Source organism: Chionomys nivalis, chromosome 18 (assembly GCF_950005125.1).
Source record: "Chionomys nivalis chromosome 18, mChiNiv1.1, whole genome shotgun sequence".
In the NCBI taxonomy this organism is placed as follows: domain Eukaryota; kingdom Metazoa; phylum Chordata; class Mammalia; order Rodentia; family Cricetidae; genus Chionomys; species Chionomys nivalis.
Genome location: NC_080103.1, coordinates 26187767 through 26211318, shown reverse-complemented (window position 1 = coordinate 26211318; position 23552 = coordinate 26187767). Strand labels below are relative to the sequence as shown.

Sequence of the window (23552 nt, the reverse complement as noted above, 5' to 3'; positions counted from 1 at the left end):
TTCCATTCCCTTTTCTCTTCTTTCCTTCTAACCTCAGTTGTTAATTTCTTTCTTATTGTGACAATTGCCAGACTCCAAGCTACTTACTTATGGAATTTTTTATGTTTCCTTTAGTATAGGTGAATTCAATCTTTTAAGAAAATTATTAGTAGAAGTCACTTATGAACTTTGTAGTGAAATAAGGAGTTAGTTTATGTCATATGGTAATTTCCAGGGTTTCATATACAGTATTAAGTTTGTGGACTGATCATGTTTGCTTGTCTAACACCAAATGTCATACATTTGTGTTGAAAACACTGCTTGGGTATGGTTCAAAATGTATCCTTAATATCACATATCTGGTAGGCAAACTTCATGAGATCTGTCATCTTTCTCTAACCTTAACACACAGTTCATGCTAAACTTAGGTTCATGTCTTCTGCTCTGCATGCTACAAATTATAGGTTGAAGGCTTTGGTTGGATTAGTTCCTAGTCCCACCACAGGAAGGGCAAGACTCTATTTGAATGCTAAAGGCAAGATTCAAAACACTTCAAATCCTCTATAGCTTCCTGTTTTCATATATAAATAACATTCTTTTAAAAATCCTACTCAGCCTGGTGGTGGTGGCGCACACCTTTAATCCCAGCACTTGGGAGGCAGAGGCAGGCAGATCTCTGTGAGTTCGAGATCAGCCTGGTCTACAAGAGCTAGTCCAGGACAGGCTCCAAAACCACAGAGAAACCCTGTCTCGAAAAACCAAAAAAAAAAAAAAAAAAAATCTTTTCTTAGCTAAGAAAGATCGTTCAAATATATTAGGATACGTCCAATGGAATATATGTATATATATATATATATATATATATATATATATATATATATATATACACACACACTAATGGACAGAATCCTGTTATATAATAGTAAATGGAAAAACAAAATTTAAGAACTGCTTATGTGATTTGAATTATTTTCTAAACATTAGATGATGCTTTGCTTTCTCTTTTTCATACATTTTTATTTTATTAAACAGTTTATGAATAGTGTCATAATTAAATGAGTATACTACTTGTGATTGCCTTATCAAGATATTTCTCCTTTTCATTAAATTTTGTTTTTTTATTAATGTTTCTGACCTATTTCTTTTTTACTTTTAAACAATTTTAAAACAGTCTTTTCTTAATTTATATTACAACCTCAGTTCCCTCTCCCTTCCCTCCTCTTGCTCCTGCAATTTTCTCCCATCCAACTCCCTATCCATTCCTCAGAGAAGGTGAAGCCTCCTATGAGAGGTCAACAAAGTCTGTCATATCACTTGAGGCAGGACCCAGTCCCTTCTCCATTTAGCTAGGTTGAGCAAGGAATTCCTCCATAGGAAATGGGCTCCAAAACACTATTTCTTTATCCATTCTTTAGGTGAGGAGCATCTAAATTGCTTCCTGGTTCTGCCTATTACAAATAATGTTGCTATGGACATTGTTGAGGAAATGTCTTTGTGCTATTAATGTGCATCCTTTAGGTATATGCCCAAGAGTAGTATTGCTGGGTCTTGAGGCATATTGATTTTCAGTTTTCTGAGAAATTGCCATACTGATTTCCATAGTGACAGTACAAGTTTGCACTTCCACCAGCAGTGGAGGAGTGTTCCCTTTACTCCACATCCTCTCCAGCATAAACTCTCATTTGTGTTTTTATTTTAGTCATTTTAGTATGTCATAGTTGTCTTGAGTTGCATTTTACAAGTTTGTTGAACCTTCACTTTAGTGCATTTTAGTCATTTGATACTCCTGTTTTAATTTTCTGTTTACATTTCTACCCCATTTTTAATTATATTTGGTATTTTTATGTCTAGTTTCTTGAGCTCTTTATATATTTTGAAGACTAGTCCTTCTGTCAGATGTAGGATTGATGAAGATTTTTTCCCATTCAGTAGGGTGCCTTTTTGTCTCATTGACTGTGTCCTTTGCTTTACAGAAGCTTGTTAGTATCAGGAAGTCCCATTTATTAAACTTTGCTCTCAATGTCTGTTTTACTAGGGTTATATTTAGGAAGTTGTCTCTTGTGCCCCTGTATTGAAGACTACTTCTCACTTTCTCTTCTATCAGGTTCAGTGTGGTAAAAAATTATATTAAATCTATAATCCATTTGGAATTGAATTTTGTGCATGGGGATAGATATACATCTATTTGCATTTTTCTCTATGTTGACATCCAGTTATGACAACACCATTTGTTAAAGATGCTTTCTTTTTGCAATTGTATAACTTTACCCTCTTTTTCAAAAATCAGGTGATCATAGGTGTGTCGATTAATCTCTGGATCTTCGATTCAATTCCATTTGTAAATTGTCAACTTGTCTGATTTTATACCAAAATCAAGCTGTTTTTTATTACTGTAGCACTATAATAGAGCTTGATGTCAGGGATGGCGATACCTCCAGAAGTTCCTCTATTGTACACAAGATTGTTTTGGCTATCCTGGATGTTTTGTTTTTCCATAGAGGTGATTATTGTTCTTTGAAGGTCTGTGAAGGATGTGTTAGAATTTTGATGGGGATTGCATTGAATATACAGATTGCTTTGGATCGGATGGTCATTTTTATTATTTAATCCTACCTATTTAAGAACATGGGAGATCTTTTCATTTTCTGGTATCATCTACAATTTCTGTCTTCAAAGACTTAATGTTCCTTTTCAATAAGTCTTTGACTGGACAGATTTTAACAATCTTCTGCACTGTCATAATTTTCATCCTTACTGTCAAACTTCACTACTGCCTCCTTTACTAATGTGCAAGTTTCCTAATGTTTTTTCTTCATTGTCTCTGTCTTCAAAGCAATCAAATGCTCTTGGAAAATGACCAAATTAGTTGCAAAATTACCAAATTGGTTTCTGGCAGGAATCTCAGAAGGACTCATCTGTTGGTGAGGAGCTCCAGTTAAGGAATGGCTGTAAAGAAATGGAGAATCAGATTATTTTCTGATAAATTATCAAATGAAAAGTGGTCATCTATAAATACATATACATATGCACATCACTAAAGTGATGGAGGAAGGTCATTGGTTAATAAAGAAACTTCCTTGGCCCATTTGATAGGCCAGCCCTTAGGTGGGTGGAGTAAACAGAACAGAATGCTGGGAGGAAAAGGAAGTGAGGTAAGATGCCTCAGACAGATGTCATGCCACCCCTCTCCAGAGCAGATGTGATGAAGCTCCGACCCAGGATGGACGTAGGCTAGAATCTTCCTGATAAGCACACCTCATGGTACTACACACATTAATAGAAATGGGCCAAGCAGTGTTTTATATGAATACAGTTTGTGTGTCATTATTTTGGGGCATAAGCTAGCCAGGTGGCTGGGAGTCAGGTGGCAGGAACGCAGTCTGTAGCTCCATCAACACTAAAGAGCTTAACAGATTGTATTTAATATAGATACACATATATTCAATAATTAAGAAGAAATAATGAATTAGAAAGATGAAGCAGGGGACAAGGATCAATTGAAGGAGAGAGAAGGTAGGCTTAAAATAATATGAATATCTCAGAGTTGTTTAGATTTCCATTTTCTTGATAGTTAAAGAAGTTGAACATATCCTTAAGTATCTTTTGGCCATTTGATATTCTTCTGTTGATAATTCTATGTTTAGTTCAGTACACCACTTTTTAATTGGGCTATTTAGAATTTTAATGTCTAATTTCTTGAGTTCTTTGTCTGATGTGGGGTTGGTGGAGATATTTCCCATTTCATTTTTTGTCTTATTGGCTGTGTCCCTTGCTTTACAGAAGCTTCTCAGTTTAAGGCGGTCCCATTTATTTGTTGTTGCTCTTATTGTCTATGCTGCTGGAGTTATATTTAGGAAGTGGTCTTCTGTGCCTATGCATTAAAGGCTACTTCCCACTTTCTCCTCTTCAAGGTTCAGTGTGGTCAGATTTATATTGAGGTCTTAAATACATTTGAACTTGAGTTTTGTGCATAGTGACAGATATGGATCTACTTTCATTCTTCTACAGGTTGACATCCAGTTATGCCAGCATCATTTGTTGAAAATGCCTTCTTTTTCCCACTGTATAATTTTAGATTCTTTGTCAAAAATCAGATGTTCATAGGTATGTGGATTAATATCCAGGTCTTCAATTCGATTCTATTGGAAAGCATCTCTGTTTTTATGCCATTACCAAGCTGTTTTCATTAGTGTTACTCTGTAATAGAGCTTGTTGTCAGATAAAATCCTACATCTGCCAGAATGGCTAAGATCAAAATCACTAATGATAGCTTATGCTGGAGAGGGTGTGAAGCAAGGGGAACACTCATCCATTGCTGGTGGGAATGCAAACTCGTGCAACCACTTTGGAAATCAGTGTGACCATTTCTCAGAAAACTGGGAATCAACCTACATCAGGATACAGCAATACCACTCTTGGGAATATACCCAAAAGAAGCTCAGTCATATTATGAAAGCATTTGTTCAGCTATGTTCATAGCAGCATTATTTGTAATAGCCAGAACCAGGAAACAACCTAGATGCCCCTCAAAGGAAGAATGGATAAAGAAATTGTGGCACATCTACACATTAAAGTACTATTCTCTGGTGAAAAGCAATGACATCTTGAATGTTACATGTAAAAGGATGGAATTGGAAAACATTATCCTGAGTGAGGTAACCCAGACCCCCCCCCAAACAAATATGGTATGTACTTACTCATAAGTGGATACTAGTCATAAACAAAGGACATTGAGACTATAGTTTATGATCCTAGAGAAACCAAGTAATAATGTGAACTCAAAGAAAACCCTATATATACCCACCTGGAAATTGGAAACAGAAAATATTTGGGAGCATGAAGGAAGGTGGGAGAAGGAAGGGGAGAAGGGGGGGTTGAGGAGAACTTGAGGGAATGGGATAGTTGAGATGGAGGAAGGACAGATATGTGAGCAAGGAAAGAGATATGTTGATTGAGGGAGCCATTATGGGGTTAGCAAGAAACCTGGCTCTAGAAAAATGCCGAGGAATCCACAAGGATAACTCCAGCTAAGACCCTAAATAATAGAGGAGAGGGTGTCTGAACTGGCCTTACACTGTAGTCAGAATGATGATTTTATTATATCACCATAGAACCTTCGTACAAAACAGATAGGAACAGAGGAAATGTCCCCCATGAGAGCACTGGACGGAGCTATCAATATACAGTTCAAGAGTGGAAGGAGTGAGAGTATGAGCAAAAAATTCAAGACCGGGAGGGGTGTGTGCAATGAGACAATTTTCCTGAGATAATGGTAGCTCACCAACTCCAACTGGAATGGGAGTGAACAAGTACTGGAACAAACAAGTCCCTCTGAAGGGGGTTGACGGTTAGGGCAGACTATGAGAGTAATACTGGGATTTGTCTCTACCGCATGTACTGGCTTCTTGGGATCCTATTCTCTTTGGATGTAAACCTTCCTCAACCTAGATGTAATAGGGAGGGCCTTGGACTTTCCACAGGGAGAGGTGTATCGCACTCTTTTAAGATTGGAGGGGTGAGGTGAGAGGGTCTGTGGAGGGAGTGGGAGGGGAGTGGGAAAAAGGGAGGGAGTGAGAAGAGAGGAGGAGTGGGAAGTGGGGAAGTAGTGGGAATTTGGATTGGTATTTTTTAAGTAATAAAAATATAAAAGAAGAAAAAATAATGTAAATAATGTATCCAAGTATGGTATTCTCAATTAAAAGAAATAAATGCAAGAATAAAGTAAAAATAAAGTGCAAAAATGGTCTTGACCTTTTCATAAAAGAATTTTTATTTTCTTCTTAGTGACTTTGAGTAAGTCCATCCACCTTTACAACTTTGACACCCTTTAATCCTCAAACATTCCATACATTGTCTAAAGCACTACTTGACTTCTAAAACTTTTCTGATCCCGTTCCAACTTTTGATATGTTATTCTTTTACTGAAAAGAAATTTTACCTTATTTATTACTTAAGTTTAGTCCCATTATTTAAATTAATTATTTTACCCATTCATGTCAGTCTGTATTGAGTTTCATGTTAAGAAGATCCTGGAGCAATTTACCCATAATACTCTTAAAATAGTTATTATATATTGAACTTTATTACCATTTGTTTCTGTGCATGGGCTGTGTCTTCTCTCAGTCATGTGTGCCTCTAGAACACATCTAATAGAATTAAATATAAATCATGTATGTGTCTTAAAATTTATAATTGTCAATTAAAATGAAGCAAAATACAAGAATAAATGTTAATAAAATAGTTTTATTTTACCTAATGTATAATGAAATGTTCTTTAAAGATGTAAACAATATGAAATGATTATTCCCTTCTATTAGTATACTAACAACAAAGCAAAGTTTATTTTTTTTACTATCATGAATCTCTCTATACTAACAACATTCCACAGTCAATAGCCAATTATTGATAGTGTCTCATATTGAAAAGCATAGCTTTAGTATTTTATTGTAATAAATAGTACATTATAATGAAAACACTAAATTGCAATGAGACCTATTAAAAATGCTTTTCTGATATTTATTATATGGACATGACTGAATTCCTCAGTTGCGTTGGTCCATATTTTTATGTGTATGGGGATTTTTTAGGATTAGAATTGAGTGAATAAGACAATTTCTAATTTATTGTTCATTTATGTAAAAATGAGGATGTTACTCATTTCAAGAACTTGGCCAATACCTGGAACTTAGAACATAAAAGTTTGTCTATACAGTCAGTATTGAGCACAGAACACATTATTGTTATTATAGCATTATCTAGTCCTCATAGAGTCTCAATGGTTCTCTTCCTGTTCAGAATGGTGTCACATGGCTTAATTCAATAACCTCATCTGATTTCAGTTTCCCCTTTCATAGAAACTCTAATGCTATTGACATTTCTGTTGTTTTTAATATTTCTACAATATTCTAAATTCTTTTCATCTATAAACTTTACTTTGCCATGATTTTTATTCTGTGGAGATCAAAGCTTCCTCTGCTACTCATTATTCAAACCAGTGGCAAGGTCCCATTCTTAGGAGTAGTCCCCAAACAATGAGTTAGCAAGACAGCCATGTTAAACTCACTATCGTCAATTTTACTCATTATGTTCATTCATCTATGTTATGCTATTAACACCATTAATGCTTTAGTAATATTTAAGCTGTTTTTTTAATCTAAAAGAAAGTTCTAGAATAAGAACCTGCTTTATTCATTATTATGTCCCTCACATCCTCAGTCTTTGGAAAATGAGAACACTAACTCATCACTTGCTAAATTGAATGGTCAGTTGTTTCTTAACCTATACTATATTTTCTTTCATAGGATTTGAAGTACATTGTTAAAGACAATGAATTTTTACTTTTTATTAAGTACTATTTCAGGAAGTAAAGATACTTAGCTCTCACAATAAACTTTACTGCTCTGACCACTGATTGATCCTATGGATTGTTAAAGGATAATTCCATATACCTATGATCCAGAGGCATTTAAATTTAATGTCATACCTTACATACTTCTTATTAATTTGTTTGTTTTGAGGGCTTTTTATATATATTCTGCTGACTTCCACTATATTCTATTTTTCTTTCTCCCTAGTACTGAGTTATTGGGTACATACCCAATAACTTTTCCATTTCTTAATAATCAATGATGTTATTAAAACACAAAAAATATAGGGAGCAAATGCTGAATTGATGATCCCATGACTATTTGTAATGGGGAATACAAAGATTTAAAGATGGAAAGTCCTAGACATATTTGGTTTAAGTTGCAATGTATTATTGAAGGACATAACAAACAAGATGTAATACCAATCAAATAGTACTTGACCTTAAAAAACATTAAGTTTATTCTCCATGGGAGTTTCTGAGTATTCTTCAGCTGCTCACACCATTGCTGCTAATCTTGTTTAGATTATAACTTGTACTCTAAATATTTATTCATGAACATTTACTTTGAAAAATGTACCTCTTTCAGAATATAAAGAGGCACTAGAGAGAACTCTGACAACTTCAAAGCAAAATGAAGTTCTTCCTATTGCTTTCCTTTATTGGGTTCTGCTGGGCTCAGTATAACCCACACACTCAACCAGGACGGACTTCTATCGTCCACCTGTTTGAGTGGCGCTGGGTTGATATTGCCAAGGAATGTGAGCGATACTTAGGTCCTAAGGGATTCGGAGGGGTTCAGGTAAGATTTGTTTAAAATTTAAATGAAGACTTCACTGTGCTGACATAAAAGAGTATTCTAGTAATAGTGAGTTTGGAGGATAACTTATTTTCACCCATAACTTTCCTGTGGAAGAAAACATTTTGCTGGGGACAACTTCTTTTTACTTAATTGTTGGGTCTGTAAGTGGGAACACGGTAATGTCCTTCCATATTTTCAGGTTGTTGGTAATGGGCACAGGGTGAAAAATTACACTGGATTCTACAAGATCGAATTATGCAAAGGAAGCTTTATCCAGCACTAATAGAACTAGTAGTTCTATTTGTAGGTCTCTCCACCCAATGAAAACATTGTGGTTAATGATCCACCAAGGCCATGGTGGGAAAGATACCAACCAATTAGCTACAAAATATGCACAAGGTCTGGAAATGAAGATGAATTCAGGGACATGGTGAAGAGATGCAACGATGTTGGTGTAAGTGAAGTCACATTTTCTATATAGTCATTTTATATAAAATATTTCTTTTTGTTTCAAGTTCTTTTTGGTTGACTAGAAGATTTTAAGTCTCGGAAATCTTACTTTGCATTTTTATCTATTATTCAAAATATATTTCTGTCTTATTGTTACCTTTAAAATTCTTTAATACAGCAAAATGTTCACTTTTAAAATTAATAACTAAAAATATTTAACAAATTTCTGTTAGACGTTGTGACATATGTGAGAATTAAATCATTTTGTATGATTCCGTTTTTTCCCACATTCTTGGGTTTGCTTTCCCATGATTACTTTTAACGGTAAGTAGCCATTTTCTCCTATAATATATATCTAATTACCTTAGTTCTTCAGACACATAACAGATATTGTAATCTAAGATCTTCTAGTGATCCCGCAAAATTTGAAACACAATACTCTCATTTTATACTGTGTTTTGCTTTCTCAAAAATGGATTTTTTGTTTATAATTGCAATAGTTTGTGTTTAGCTCCATTTAAGATTTCCATATTCTTTTCTAAATATTAGGACTATTGATGATCTCATTTCATATTAGTTTCCTTTTCTACTTGACTCTCTTTATTCAAATGAATCTATAAGGAATCAGAAGACATATTTTGGAGATTTTCTAGCATGTTATGAGTTTGCCATTGAAACTAAATTCCCGAGTCTATCTGAAGCAATCACTTTTCTCCTCCAGGTCCGTATTTATGTGGATGCAGTTATTAACCACATGTGTGGCTTAGACCGTGGTGCAGGGACAAGCAGTACCTGTGGAACTTACTACAATGCCAATAACAGGGAATTCCCAGGAGTTCCATATTCCTCTTCGGATTTTAATGATGGAAAATGCAACCGAGATATTTATAACTACCATGATGCTTATGAGGTAATAAAAGAAATATTAATCAGAATAAAGAAGCATCTAGGTATCTCAAAGTGCACAATCAATTTATAAATTATCACTAGAAATATTGAGATTCCATAGAAAGAGAGGTCACTATGACAGAAAACTTGAAAAATAGAAATGGAAAAATGTGCTACATTTTTTTGTATTATTTTCTAAGTATAGAGCAAAAGTCAATAATAAAATAGAGACATGCTCTTTGGTGACATTGTCTGAAAAATTTAAAAGTATATTATTTTCTAAGTATAGAGCAAAAGTCAATAATAAAATAGAGACATGCTCTTTGGTGACATTGTCTGAAAAATTTAAAAGCATGGTTTTATCAATTGTATAAACATTGCAGAATGGATAGAGAGGAGAGGGAGAAGGGATGGAGACATTAAAGAAAACAGTGGTAGAGAGAGAGAGAAATAAAAAGAATTAACCAGATAAAATTCTTATCAATCTTATCTGATATTTACTTTATCTACCACAGAATATATTTTAAAATCTCTGTCCAAAACAAAACATCAGTACTTCTCATGTTCTCCTGTTCTAAGGAAAGGCAATATCCTATGTTCTAAGGAATGCAATAGGAAAATATCCACTTGTAATTGAAAGAGGAACTGAAGAAAGAAATGAATTAAAAAACAATGCATGACTTTTTACATACATTAATCATTTAAAAAATAGGTCAGAAATTGTCGTCTGTCTGGCCTTCTGGATCTTGCACTTGATAAAGGTGATGTTCGTTGCAAGGTGGCTGACTACATGAACCATCTCATAGACATGGGTGTAGCAGGGTTCAGACTTGATGCTGCTAAGCACATGTGGCCTGGAGACATAAAGGCGATTTTGGATAAACTGCATAACCTAACCACAACATGGTTTTCTCCAGGAAGCAGACCTTTCATTTTTCAAGAGGTAAAAGAATATACATGTTTATTTAAAAATTATATTATAATTTAATTGCAATGTTTTTCTGTTCCCTTTCCTTCCTTTATACTCATCTATAAATGCTTGCATATATTCCTTAAAGTTTGTAGAATTTCCTTTGACCATTTGTTATTGCACACACACACATATGTATATATGTGTTTGCACTTATATATGCATATATTTATATTTAATAGAATATGAGCATATATACTCATATCCATATGTTCTTAAATAACTTATATGTATATACATATGTTCCTTAATATTATTAAACATATTAAACATTTTATATTTAAGAATATTTGGATATATGTATATATGAATATGTGTTCTTAAATATAACTGATATAGTCTATATTGCTAAAATATATTTATATATTGGTACTAGACAACCAATTGATATGGTCTTCCCTGATATCCATCTTTCAATTTCCTCAGTTGCTTATAATTCTTTCTATATTTTTTTGTATAGTGTTGAGCCCACATAGACTTTTTCTTAAATGTTATCATTTCGTAAATCACAAGGTAGCTAGGAGATTTTACTAAGCATAAAAAACATAATGCAGGTTAATATCTCAGTCTGTTATACCCTGTAGAATTGTATTGTTTATTAATAGGATTGCAGTTATTCATAGCATGCTTTGTTCTTTACCACAGCAGGTTCTAAGTTAGTGCAAACTACATTAATTTCATTTTCTAACTCTTCAGATACCATTTTAAAAGATAGACCAATCAAATTAGATTTTGCCTCAAGCCAATCTTTCAGAGTTTAAGATTCATCTCATGGTATCAAGTTTGTAAATGTTTAAACAAATTGATGAACTTTTCTGCATGGTGATAATATTATTTTAAGTTTTCTGGAGATAAGGCCTTTGAAGCTCTGTTTTCTTGGAAAAACTGTTGAGTTAATAAACACTTCTAATTCTCACTTGAGAGCAAGCATTATATCAGTGTGAGCTAGTTAATTTTTCCCTCTGTCAGCCACCCTGGAGGATGAAAATTGACCCTGTTTTTCAATATTGTGACATAAGGATTTCTGAATGACATTATATTTAGATAATATGCTCTAAATTTATATGAAAAATTACAGTTGCCCCAATGTATCTACTAGGTCATTGATCTGGGTGGCGAGGCAATTACAAGTAGTGAGTACTTTGAAAATGGTCGTGTGACAGAATTCAAGTATGGAGCAAAACTTGGCACAGTTATCCGCAAGTGGAGTGGAGAGAAGATGACCTATTTAAAGTAAATATACACTATTTCTTCATTTGAGATATCAGATTTCACGCCATTTGGTATCAATAAGTTATAGCCTCAACTATTCCCATTTAAATAATTATGAGTGGTTGATTATTAGGCTCAGTATTTCTAAACTCCACCCAATTTTCTTTTCCATTTGTTATGTCAATCACAAGGTAGCCCTGAAAATACAAAAATCCAAAGGGATTTTTGTTTGTTTGTAGTAAATCCATTACATTCCAGGAATGTTTTACTATGGTCTGTTAAAGATAGATTATTATTACAAAATAGCTGTATTCATAAGTGATATTTATAATGTGGTCAAGTATGAAGTTTATATATTTTATAACAAAAAAGTAATTGGAAAATTTGAGTGATTTTATGATGCTTGCACTGCAGAATACTACTCTATATAACGCCAAATGGATATTTTGCGTTTTATGTCCATAGAAATACAATACAGTGAAAAATCTAAAGAAAATAAACATTTTAAGAACAAAAAGAGAGTCTCCATGATTCTCCCACTCCAGACAGACGCAGGTTAAGATCTTTCCTGAGGATGAGACTCTGTGGATTGCGTCTATCCCAATATGGTATGATAGACCACGCCCTCTTAAAAGGTTGCTGTGAACACCTTCAGAAAATTACTTCATTCAACTGCCGACTGAGATGACCCTGACACACAGGTTACACCATAAAAGATCTGAATACAGCGCCCCCATTCAGCAGAAAACAGTTTGGAGAGAAAAAACTACGCCCATATTCCCAAATACTGTTTATGAATATTCTTTTACATTTAAAGGGGGATATGATATAGATATGAATAATTTGCGTTGGTATAGATTTTAAGGTCAATTTTGTTATATGTATATGCATATTTCTAATCTTGATTAAGGTATTGTGATTGTATAGTTCATTTAAAAATATAATGTATATAGGTTGTTAATGGATAATCATCAATAATAGTCAAGCTTGTAGTCATGTTATTTAGATTTTCTATATGTGCATAGATATATTTTAGATAGGCATTCTTCATATCTTTCAAAGACTACAGAATATGGCATGTAAAATATTTTAATAACTTAGGGCTTTTCATGACAATGAGACACGTCTGCTCCTGGCAGCACCAATCTACTTCAAGAGGAAGATGGGCATCGAAGAGGCTCCTTATGGAGTTTGATAGCCATTTGGGCAAGAAACTGCTCTTGCCTGGACTGATGCATAAACTGGACACAAAGAACCCACAGAGAGGACTGCTGAACTTGCCTAAAGGTGAGATGATCTTTCGGGGTTCCTGACTCATGAAAGAGTCTGCGAGACATTCTGCAGGACACAGCAGAAAGTGACTGAACTGCTTTGGAATTTCCTTCTTCATGGAAATGTCTGCTGGATACTATGGGCCTGAAGGCTGAAGATGGATGCCCCAACAGTACAAAAGAACTTTGGGTGACTGTCCAGGCAGTGAGATGTCTCTGTCATTTCTAGAGTTTTGGATCTCTTGTTTGCTTAGGTAATATTATATCCTTCTGGAGTCTTTGATGGAGTTGAAGAATGGTTAGTTATAGTTATAGTTTTCCTTAGTTATGATAAAAGATAAAATAGATATAAATATTGTAACTTTGATTCTTGCTTGATAACTGTTTTGCTATATGTAATCTTACTATGTTAAAGTGAAAGCCTTTCTTTTTTGTTTAAACAGAAAAAGGGGAAATGATGGAGGAGTTAATTTCATTGGTTAAATAAAGAAACTGCCTTAGCCCTTTAATAGGACAGAAAATTAGGTAGGCGGAGTAGACAGAACAGGATGCTGGGAGAAAGAAGCTGAGTCAGGAGTTGCCATGATTCTCCTACTCCAGACAGATGCAGGTTAAGATCTTTCCTGGTAAGCCAGCTCATGGTGCTACACAAAATATTAGAAATGGGTTAGATCAATATGTAAGAGCTAGCCAATAAGTGGCTGGAACTAATGGGCCAGGCAGTGTTCAAAAGAAAAAAAGAACAAAAAGATTATACTGTAACCCCTAAATGAGGATATATAATCATAGAAAATAATTTCATACACACACACACACACACACACATATATATATATATGTTTATATGTGCCTATAACAGAGATTTAAAATGGAATTGTCATTTATTTAGACAACTGAGGATGTGATATGTAAAGTTAATCTAAGCATTGTGAAATAATAATTTGTTTTTTTAATGTAGGAACTGGGGAGAAGACTGGAGTTTTGTGCCTACTAACAGAGCCCTTGTGTTCGTGGACAACCATGATAATCAGCGAGGACATGGTGCTGGTGGTGCATCCATCCTGACCTTCTGGGATGCTAGGTGGGAGAACATTCTTTGCTGTTGTGTAACCTGCTTTTAATGATGGCATTACATTATATAATTCTAATTTAATACCATTTTTAAATTTTCAGAATGTATAAAATGGCAGTTGGATTTATGTTGGCTCATCCTTATGGATTCACTCGAATAATGTCAAGTTATTATTGGGAAAGAAACATCCAGAATGGACAAGTATGTCTTGAAGTTCTTCAATGTTCATCTTAATCTTGAAAAGCAAGAGGTTCTGGTTTAATTTCACATGAAGTTAAAGCATATTATACTAATTATTAATTGTTTATTTACCAAGTTTTTATACAGTAAGGACATTGCAAACGTATGTGATTGGAAAAGTAGTAATTTAAATAGGAGAAAGGACAGAATGAAAACAACTGTTCCTGATAAAGTCCGACCATAAAAGTTAACGGGGGATAATGTTTTCTAGCATTGAATAGAATTCCAATTTTTTTTTTCTAAAGCAATGTTAGCATATTAAGATACTTTTACTTTTTTTCTGTGGAAAAAGACAGTAGCTGATTTTAGGGAAATTAAGGAATATAATAGAGAGAAATTATGAAAATTACACCACAGTGATTTTATAGGGAGTCTATAAACAATATGTGCTTATAGAATTATAAGCAATATGAGTTGTTATTTAGGTGCCTGAACAGAAAAAAATTAAAATTATTCTAAGAATTACAAATATTATGTGCTGTTGGTTAGATATGTATTGTTGGTTAGGTACAAAAGCTTAAGAAATTTCAAAATTAGTCTAGAAATTAAGACCATCTGAAAGACTATGTGAAGTTTTCTGTTTCAATACAGGAATCTAGAATCATAGAGAGAAACATCAACTATAAAATATAAATGTTTCTTCTTTAGATATCAGAAAGACAGTTTTTCCTGTTTTCCTTTTGAAATGAGTTTCCTTCTGTTTTTATTGAAGTTTGTTCTATTCCTGAAGAACCTTCAGGCTTGGAATGATCTCTTTATCTCTTTCATAAATGTATTTATAATTTAGACATCTTCAAATATGCTTGTATACTTTGTTAAGCTCAATAAAGAAAGTCAGGTTATTTTATAACCACATTTTACCAGCAAGTAGTAAGAAATCAAATAATATTAATTTAGAAATTGTTATATTAAAAGTCTTCTCATATATGTCCTTAAATTTTTTGAGTAGCCAACAACTATGCCCCTGTTTTATGAAAAACTGAGGCACTTTCATGCAATGCATAACAATGTAGACTTCTTAGGAAGTGACTGAAGTCTGTTCTCTAATGCCATTGTTTGGCTCCAATTGTCTTGATGTTAGGCGACTTTGAAGAGCTTTTAGTGGTTTTGAGAAACTACTACTTTGATAGAAAGTGAGATGTTTAAGAATTGCTACTGTCATTTTGAATTGAGTAGAGAATGTGAATTTACACAGAAGTGAAGGACATAGTGAAGGTCTGTAAAACACCGAAGGACTTAGATTAAAATTAGACTCTGCCAAGAAAGAAGTATAATAAGAAGTTTGGTTTGGGTTTGCTCTAGTGGAAAGAATTGCGCAGACACAAACATTCAACTAACCTGAATCTTTCAATAATTAAGGATGTGAATGACTGGATTGGACCACCTAATGACAATGGAGTTACCAAGGAAGTGACCATTAATCCAGACACAACTTGTGGCAATGGCTGGGTCTGTGAACATCGATGGCGCCAAATAAGGTGGGAATTTCCCCACAGACCTTGTCTAATAAGAAAGTTGTTTAACTTTTTGTTTTAAATTGTTGAGGTTTAAGGGTACCTGCATTTCACATGATACTGTGCTTTTAGGAACATGGTTGCCTTCAGAAACGTAGTCGATGGTCAGCCTTTTTCAAACTGGTGGGATAATGGCAGCAACCAAGTAGCTTTTGGCAGAGGAAACAAAGGATTCATTGTCTTTAACAATGATGACTGGTAAGTCAGTATCAGTAAAATTGGGTTCGTATACTCATATGCTTAGATCTTTCTTTTATGTTTCTGTTCCTTATCTCCTTTCTATGTGAAAAAAATTTTAGACAGTGAATTTATGCCAAAATTTAAACATTCAGTGTACAGAAGAAAATCAATATTTGCTTATGTAATTTTTTCCTTTAAATAAAATCTTGTATTTGAGATCTTTGAACAAAGAATACAGTGGCAGCAGCATATCTTCATATTTGCAAGTTCATTTGACACATTTCACAAAGCATATAAGTAGTAAATATAAGTCTTAACATTATTAAACAATGTATTATATTAGGACTGGAGTACTTTCCACCTATATTTGAAAATAACTTACTTTTTATTCATTGTACTTATACACAGTCTTCAATGTTCTATCTTCTTGTTTTTAAATATTTAAAAATACATGTATACTTGCATCTGTCTATGAGTGTCTTCAAGGGCCTGCTGTGTTTTTCTTTTAAAACTTTCATTATTTTTTTTCCACTGTGTTTTTTTCATCTGAGTCTTACTCTATGGTTCCCTCATCTGTAGTTGTCTAGCTCAGATAACAGGAGCGGATGCCAAAGTCTTTAATGTCATCAAGTAGAGGTACCCATATTTTCTTGAACTTGAGGCAAGTTGATCTTTGTAGTGTGTTCTAGGGGAGTCAAGCTGTTCAAAAAGACTCTGTCTCTCAAAAAAAATATCCTAACAAACACACAATCAAAAATTAATACTTACTCAGAGAATCTCTTTGAAAGCCAGTAAAATGCCTTGATACAAAATCAGCTACCTATCAGATCAAGAATTTTTTCCATAAGTCATATTTTATTGGTTGAAAGCAAAGGAATTTAGGTGCATCATTTATTGAAAGAACACATGGCTGGTATTTCAGGAACACCAGAATTACTTTATGCAGTTTCCTAATACAAATTTGTATGTATCCATATAAATCCTAGATAATGTTTAATTCTAGAAAAAAATCCTTTATGGTGTAATGTAATCTAATAACTTTGGGAGAAAATGATGCTGTTAACATTTTTTGAAGTCATCAGTTTAAATCCAGCAGAGCACGAACTTGAAAGAATGATGGTCCTCACAGGAGCCCTTTACTACTGAGCACTACTGGATTCTCTGGCTTTCTTTGATGGGTAGCAGTCACAATAGCCCCTAAAACTAACAGACATTTATAATAATCTCTTTGGTCTGGAGAATTCTCTTTCTTCCTCACTTGCAGTCTTGTTTTTGGGATTTGCTTAATGATACTCTGAATCTTTAGTGATCTATATCACAAGGTTGAGACATTTATTGTTTTATTGATAATGGATCTTCTTGCATTTGAGTGGGTTGAATTTAAGTTAAATACTCTTTTTTTCCCAGGGCTTTGTTAATAACTTTACAGACTGGTCTTCCTGCTGGAACTTACTGTGATGTCATTTCTGGAGACAAGATTGATGGCAATTGCACTGGAATTAAAGTATATGTTGAAAATGATGGCACAGCTCAATTTTCTATTAGTAACTGTGCTGAAGACCCATTTATTGCTATCCATGCTGAATCAAAATTGTAAGAACCAAATTAAATACATATAAAGCATTGAATGTGTTTCTTTTTTCATGTGTGCCTTATTATTTTAACTTTTCTCTTCTTGTTTTATGATATGTGCATATGTGATGTTTATATCTGAACACTGAATATATAAAGGATTTTGGAACAACCTGTGTCATTGCTTTGCCCCTCTCCCTTTCCCAATGGGCTGTGGGTTCATACTTAAGTCAAAAGACTTCCCATTTACCTGCTGAGCAATGTTGCTAAGCTCATAAGTAACTTAATTTTAGAGTTTCATTCCTTTAATTAAAAGCCAGAACAATCCACTTAAATGGGTAGAAATTAAAAATTTCACATATATTCATTTGATAACATCGACAATTTTTATATATTAGCAGAACATTTATTTTTCCCAAAAATTTTTCAGAGCTCTGAATTGCATCCTGACAAATACAATGCTTTACATTAATGTAATTTCCATCATGTACTTTAAGACATTACATGAAAAATTATTTTTAAAAAATTTCACTCACAGTCTAATCACTTATTAAGCATTCCCTTGGCCACTTAGAAATGCATCATTGTTTACTTATTTCTAGCTACCAGTTTATTCAAATTTCTTTTATTTCAAGAGAAAATTAATTTTTCCTATTCTAGAGTAGACACTGACACATATATGTTGATCATACATCAAAATACCATAATATTCACGTATTATTTTCTATCTTCCATCTTTCCCATTCCCTTTAAAGTACCTCTACCATGCACACACATGCACCTCTCCCCATGCACACACATTCTCAAGTCTTTTTGTTGATATCTGACAAGTAAAATGCCATCATGAGAGTGGAAGATTATTTTTTGATAAAAACAAATTACTAATGGATACAGCGCTGCAAAATATACCCTCCGTATACCCTATCAATGACTAACAGCTAATAAGTTATTCAATAAACCTTGGGACCTTACAGTTATTGCCTGATCCACAGTGGAATGGTGCTGTTCCCAGAGTTCTGTGGGACTTAGGCAGACAAACTCTGATATAGTATTTGCATGGGTGCAGCGCACAATGCCTGCCTGCCCACTATGTACCACAGTACAGTTCATGAGCTGGGCAAGGGCCTGGAGATTGAAACACACAAAGACTCACAGAGACAACACAGACAGAGACACACCTCTAGTCACAGAGCTAGCCATTTATTTAACTGTCAATTGATTGACAATTCATGTTTATTATCACATGAAACAAAGACCTTGGAATCTTCAGAAAAAAATGAATGATTTTAGCTGTAATGTTGCCTCTAAAGGAAAAAGTTAAGATAAAAATTATTTCCAATAACCATATTAAAATTAAAATACAGGATTGGACATCTTGGGATACCATAAAGAGAACCAGATTATGCCTCCCAAAATTGTACCATGTTGGCTTAAATGTCTTTTGAGCTGAAGACCATTAGCTCCCTCAACTCACAGTTTTCTAAGATTAAGACATACATTTCCATTGCTTAAACATATTTTTTCCTGTAAGAACAATGTAACCTCTTAATTAATGTCCCAGTGATCCTTGATATGCTCACTGGACAAGGCAATTTTGTCCATCCTGTCCATCAGACTCAGATTGGCCATCAATCCAACAGATTTCTGACCTGGTCTTCAAGGCTCTTATGCTATGTACCCTGTGAAGCACTTCAGCTGACTTTCATAATCTTTATTCAACAGTCAGGAAAACTTTTACTGATTTTCAAGTTGCACGTGTCAATAAGGCAATGGAGCAGAGAGTAGATCTGGGTCCCACTAAGGAAATATTAATCAATCAATTGGTTTGGGAAGGGCTTAATGCCCCACCCACAATGTTATCTGCAATGAGAACATTTACAAATGGGTACTGGCCACAAGTGATCTTGACCCCAGTAACGGTTTCATCACTGTCCTCACTGCTTCCCTGGATGCCCTCCTTGCCAAACACAGACCAAGAGCCCTCAAGTAGATAGATCTTTCTGAGAATGTGGCAAGCCGGGTCTTCAATGTCCCTGGGTAAAGCCTAGGATGCTATGTCACAAATGCAATAAGAGATTTCATTGGGCAAGGGAATGTAGATCACAATTTGCCAAAGCACCAATCCCTTTAAACCCCAGGTGGGGTGATTTTTCAGTCCCACCAGTAAGAGGGGGCTATGGTAATCCAAAAATCTATTGGACACTCTCTATTTTTCCATCCTCCCCAGTGCTGACTTGAAGTACAAACTATTAGAGGCTTGGGGGACATCGGTGTGGACATAACTATTTTGAAACAAATAGAGGTGCTCTGTTTCCTCTATTGAAAATTTAGACCTGGTTCTCTTCATTTGGCTGATTGGAAGGCCAACAAGATTAAAAACTTACCACCTGTCCAGTTCGTTGGAAAGACCTTGGTGGCAATAAAGGAGTCATTCACCCTATCATTTCTATAGTACTGAGAAACATCTGCAGTAGAGACATCCTTCATGATATGGGTACTGTCCTAACAATGATGATAGAGTTTTCTTTGATAACTTTCATGTTCATAAAATGACAAGTTTAGCAAACTATGATCCTATGCATTAGTTGTCCCCCAATTCTAAGGACCATTGTCCCTTAGAAATCTACCATAATTGAGCCTCTTAGCCCCATTCAATTGACATGGGCCTTGAATCAAAAAATCTGGGAAGAACAGTGACTTATAATTGAACCCAAGGTGTCAATCTTATAGAAATCAGGTGCAGAACAAGGAAAGATAAAGCTACAGAACCAACCACGAGCAAACATTTTTTTCTGATACATATGCAAGTTATTTTATATTCTTGCCTAAGATAATTTGTAAATTGATAGAAATTCAAAATTATATAATTTTATTGTTTATATTTTATTTCTATTTACAATAGTTTTGTATACAATATAAAATTATTTTCATTATACTGGATGTATGCATGTTTCTATATCTGCTTAAGATATTGCGTAGATTGATAAAATTTAAAGATATTTTTGTCATATTTTGTTATGTATTTCTAGCTCTGATCAAGATATCTTTATTGTTACAATTTTGAGGTCCTTGTCCTCATGCTATACATGTGTTGAAAGATTGCTTATGTTCATATTATGAAACTTTAGTCTTTAAAATATATAAGTTGATAAGTATCACAGATTAACAGTCACCCATGTTTGTCATGCCTTTTGGCACATAAGACTGGCAATTGCCCTGTCTGTCTCTCAACAATTTAGTAACTTCCTGGAATATTGGAAGATTCCTGATACCACTGGAATCCCTTGAAATTTGCAGGGAAAACCATTGTGGAGAGAATCAAAAGAAATCTTCGGAAACGCTTGTACAGGACTATCTCACCAGAGACTAGGAGAGATCTTCAACTGGGTTATGACTTTTGACTCTTCATTTTTAGATAAAGTTTGGCATAATATAAAAGGGCTATTTGATCCCACCTGGATGCACACATATGTCTTAATTGGTAAATGGTATTGCTAAACTTTATTCTCTTTAAATGTCTCCTACAGTATTTTTGGCAGCAGTGGGCAGCAGATGAGGCAACTCTTTATGTGGTAAAATCTCTCAGGCATCTCTCTTGCAGTCCTCTGCAGGAGGTTACACATGCCTATTTATCTGGAGTTCCAAAGGTGGTATACCTAGTTCCCCCACTCTGGCAGCTCTCCAGGAATGAATGCTCTTTGAGAGCTAGTAGTCAATGATGGATAAGAGTTTGCTTGACAGGACAATATAAGACAGGCACAGTACAATTGCTGAACCCTCTTTTTTTTTTTTTTTTTTTGGTTTTTCGAGACAGGGTTTCTCTGTGGTTTTGGAGCCTGTCCTGGAACTAGCTCTTGAACTAGCTTTTGTATACCAGGCTGGTCTTGAACTCACAGAGATCTGCCTGCCTCTGCCTCCCGAGTGCTGGGATTAAAGGCATGCGCCACCACTGCCCGGCTTTGCTGAACTCTCTTGAGGTAGGATCAATAAGGCCTGAGCAAGGAACTCTGGTTCTTGCTGAAATCCATGTAACATAAAAAGGAGTGGATATGTAGAAAGATAAGGGCTACAAGGCTGAGAGATGAGTCTACCTGAGGGCCTAGCAACAGGCACTGATAGAGGTCCTGCTCATGCCTAGCCAGTGAGGGACAACCAATCTCAATGAGTTGGAATGCAGCTAGGGTTCTAGGAGGAGGGTATATAAGGCTGTCCTTATTGTCAAATAAACAAGTCTGTTTTGCCACTTGCTTGACTCCTGAAATCTGTGCTGTTGACTCCCCTTTCTTGCTCCTCCTCTGAGAGAGCCATTAGGCCCTTGTGAGGATATGAGCAAGATTTTTTCTTTCTTTTCTCTCTAGATAGTGCTATTCTTGCCTAGAATGGGAAAGTTTACAATGTCAATTTTTAACACAGGACACTTTATAACAAAGTCACAGTCAAAGGAGTGATAGGAGAAAAATCACATACCTTTATTTCAATAATGAGATTAAATATATATTCTTTATTATATATTATTTGCATAATTGTGTATTTACTAGTTGATTATTTATATTTGAGTTTAATTCTGATGACTAAAATTTCTTAGAGTGAGAAGTTTTGTTTGCTTGCTTGTTTTTTGTAACATTGTGAATCAATTCAAAAGCCTCACAAATATAGGACAAGATACTTATACTTAAGTTACAAATAAGCCTGATGGGAGGGGTTGATAATTTTAAATATAACATAATTATGCAATGATACCATACTCTATTAATGCTTAAGTTACAACGCAAAATAATAGGTATTCTTGAAACATTTTCATATTTATGTGTGCCTTATTCTGTTCTCATCTATTCCTGTCTTCAACATTCTGTCTCCTCTTGATGTTCCACTCCTTATCCACAGTATTATTCTGCTTTCATGTCTTAATTATTCTAAGTGCCTCTTTTTTCTGAACACACTGCCCCCTTGAATATGAAAATATTATAAAAACCCCAATATCAATGAGATTTCTTTTTTGAAAATTACAGTACAGGCAGATAGGGGAGTTAAGTTGTAGCCTGTCACACCATCTCCTGTGGAGTCTGTGTGGTCTCTCATGTAAGATGTGGTACAAGCTTCAAGAAAGAGTGCCCACAGAGAAGGTGTGTTTGCCATGTTCCCTGTATTGGAACCCTTGCACTTTTGGCATTACCTGTTTATGTTCTTAAAAATAGAATCTGGTTTCTTATGGAAGAAAAGATAGTATGTTTAAGTTTCCAGAGTCTACTGATGAGCCATTTCCATATACAAGAGTATATGATGTTAATGGAGGAAGATGGGTAATATTCAAGGAAAAAAGATTTCCAGGTTTAATCTGCTGCTTAGTAAATAAAGAACAAAAGGCAAACTTAATTAAGCAATTAAGACAGATTCAGCAAAAATGGGTTACGGATAGAAGAGAGAGATAAAAGCCAGTAACTTTTTGAGATTAGTTTTTGGAAAGGTTTGAAAAGGAGTTAGACATATGGAGAAGGTGAAGGAAATAAGAAGTTCTTCTGCACAGATTGCAGAAATATAAAAAGACTGTAGACTGTGTTACTGTTAACCACAATCACTTGCCCTTAGATCAAAATGCCATGAACTCATAGCCTAGATAAAGATTTATATTGAAACCAATGCCAAGTCATGTCTAGCATGACCAACTGCGGACTCACACCATGTCTGATGAAAATTTACTCTCATGTATCTGATATAATGATTCTAAGAATAATATGTACCTCATGAAAAAAAATGCATGCTGTTAATCAATCTTGTCTGTATAAAGGATGAACCTCCTGCCTAGCAAAGATGCATTCAGATGCAATTCATTTAAGTGTTGTGTCTATTTATCCTTCGCCAACTCCTTACTCACCTATTCCTGAGATTCTGTCCCATGGGTCCCAATGCTACAGCTGAGCTAGGCCATCACAGTAGTACTATTTCCTTCCTGCTCTGGTAAAATTGAAATCATTGGCAGAGCATCCTTCATCGCTTTTCTATTGGGGCACAGAAATAAGGAGTGTAAAATTCTTTTAT

General features: G+C 34.6%; 1 protein-coding gene across 3 annotated transcripts; it reads left to right on the top strand.

The window, feature by feature from the left end:
• The first annotated feature begins 7979 nt into the window (after positions 1-7979).
• Positions 7980-17541, top strand: LOC130889525 (pancreatic alpha-amylase 2a5-like). 3 transcript variants are annotated; one of them, XM_057793334.1, is made up of 10 exons: positions 7980-8147; positions 8455-8601; positions 9319-9507; positions 10198-10263; positions 11555-11688; positions 13897-14019; positions 14112-14211; positions 15610-15728; positions 15837-15962; positions 17352-17541. In XM_057793334.1, the coding sequence occupies exons 1-10, from the start codon at positions 7980-7982 to the stop codon at positions 17539-17541; spliced, it is 1362 nt and encodes a 453-aa protein (XP_057649317.1). The 3 variants fall into 3 exon arrangements, with proteins under 3 accessions (XP_057649317.1, XP_057649316.1, XP_057649318.1); XM_057793333.1 differs by having other exon boundaries at positions 10198-10428; XM_057793335.1 differs by lacking the exon at positions 10198-10263.
• The last annotated feature ends 6011 nt before the right edge of the window (positions 17542-23552 follow it).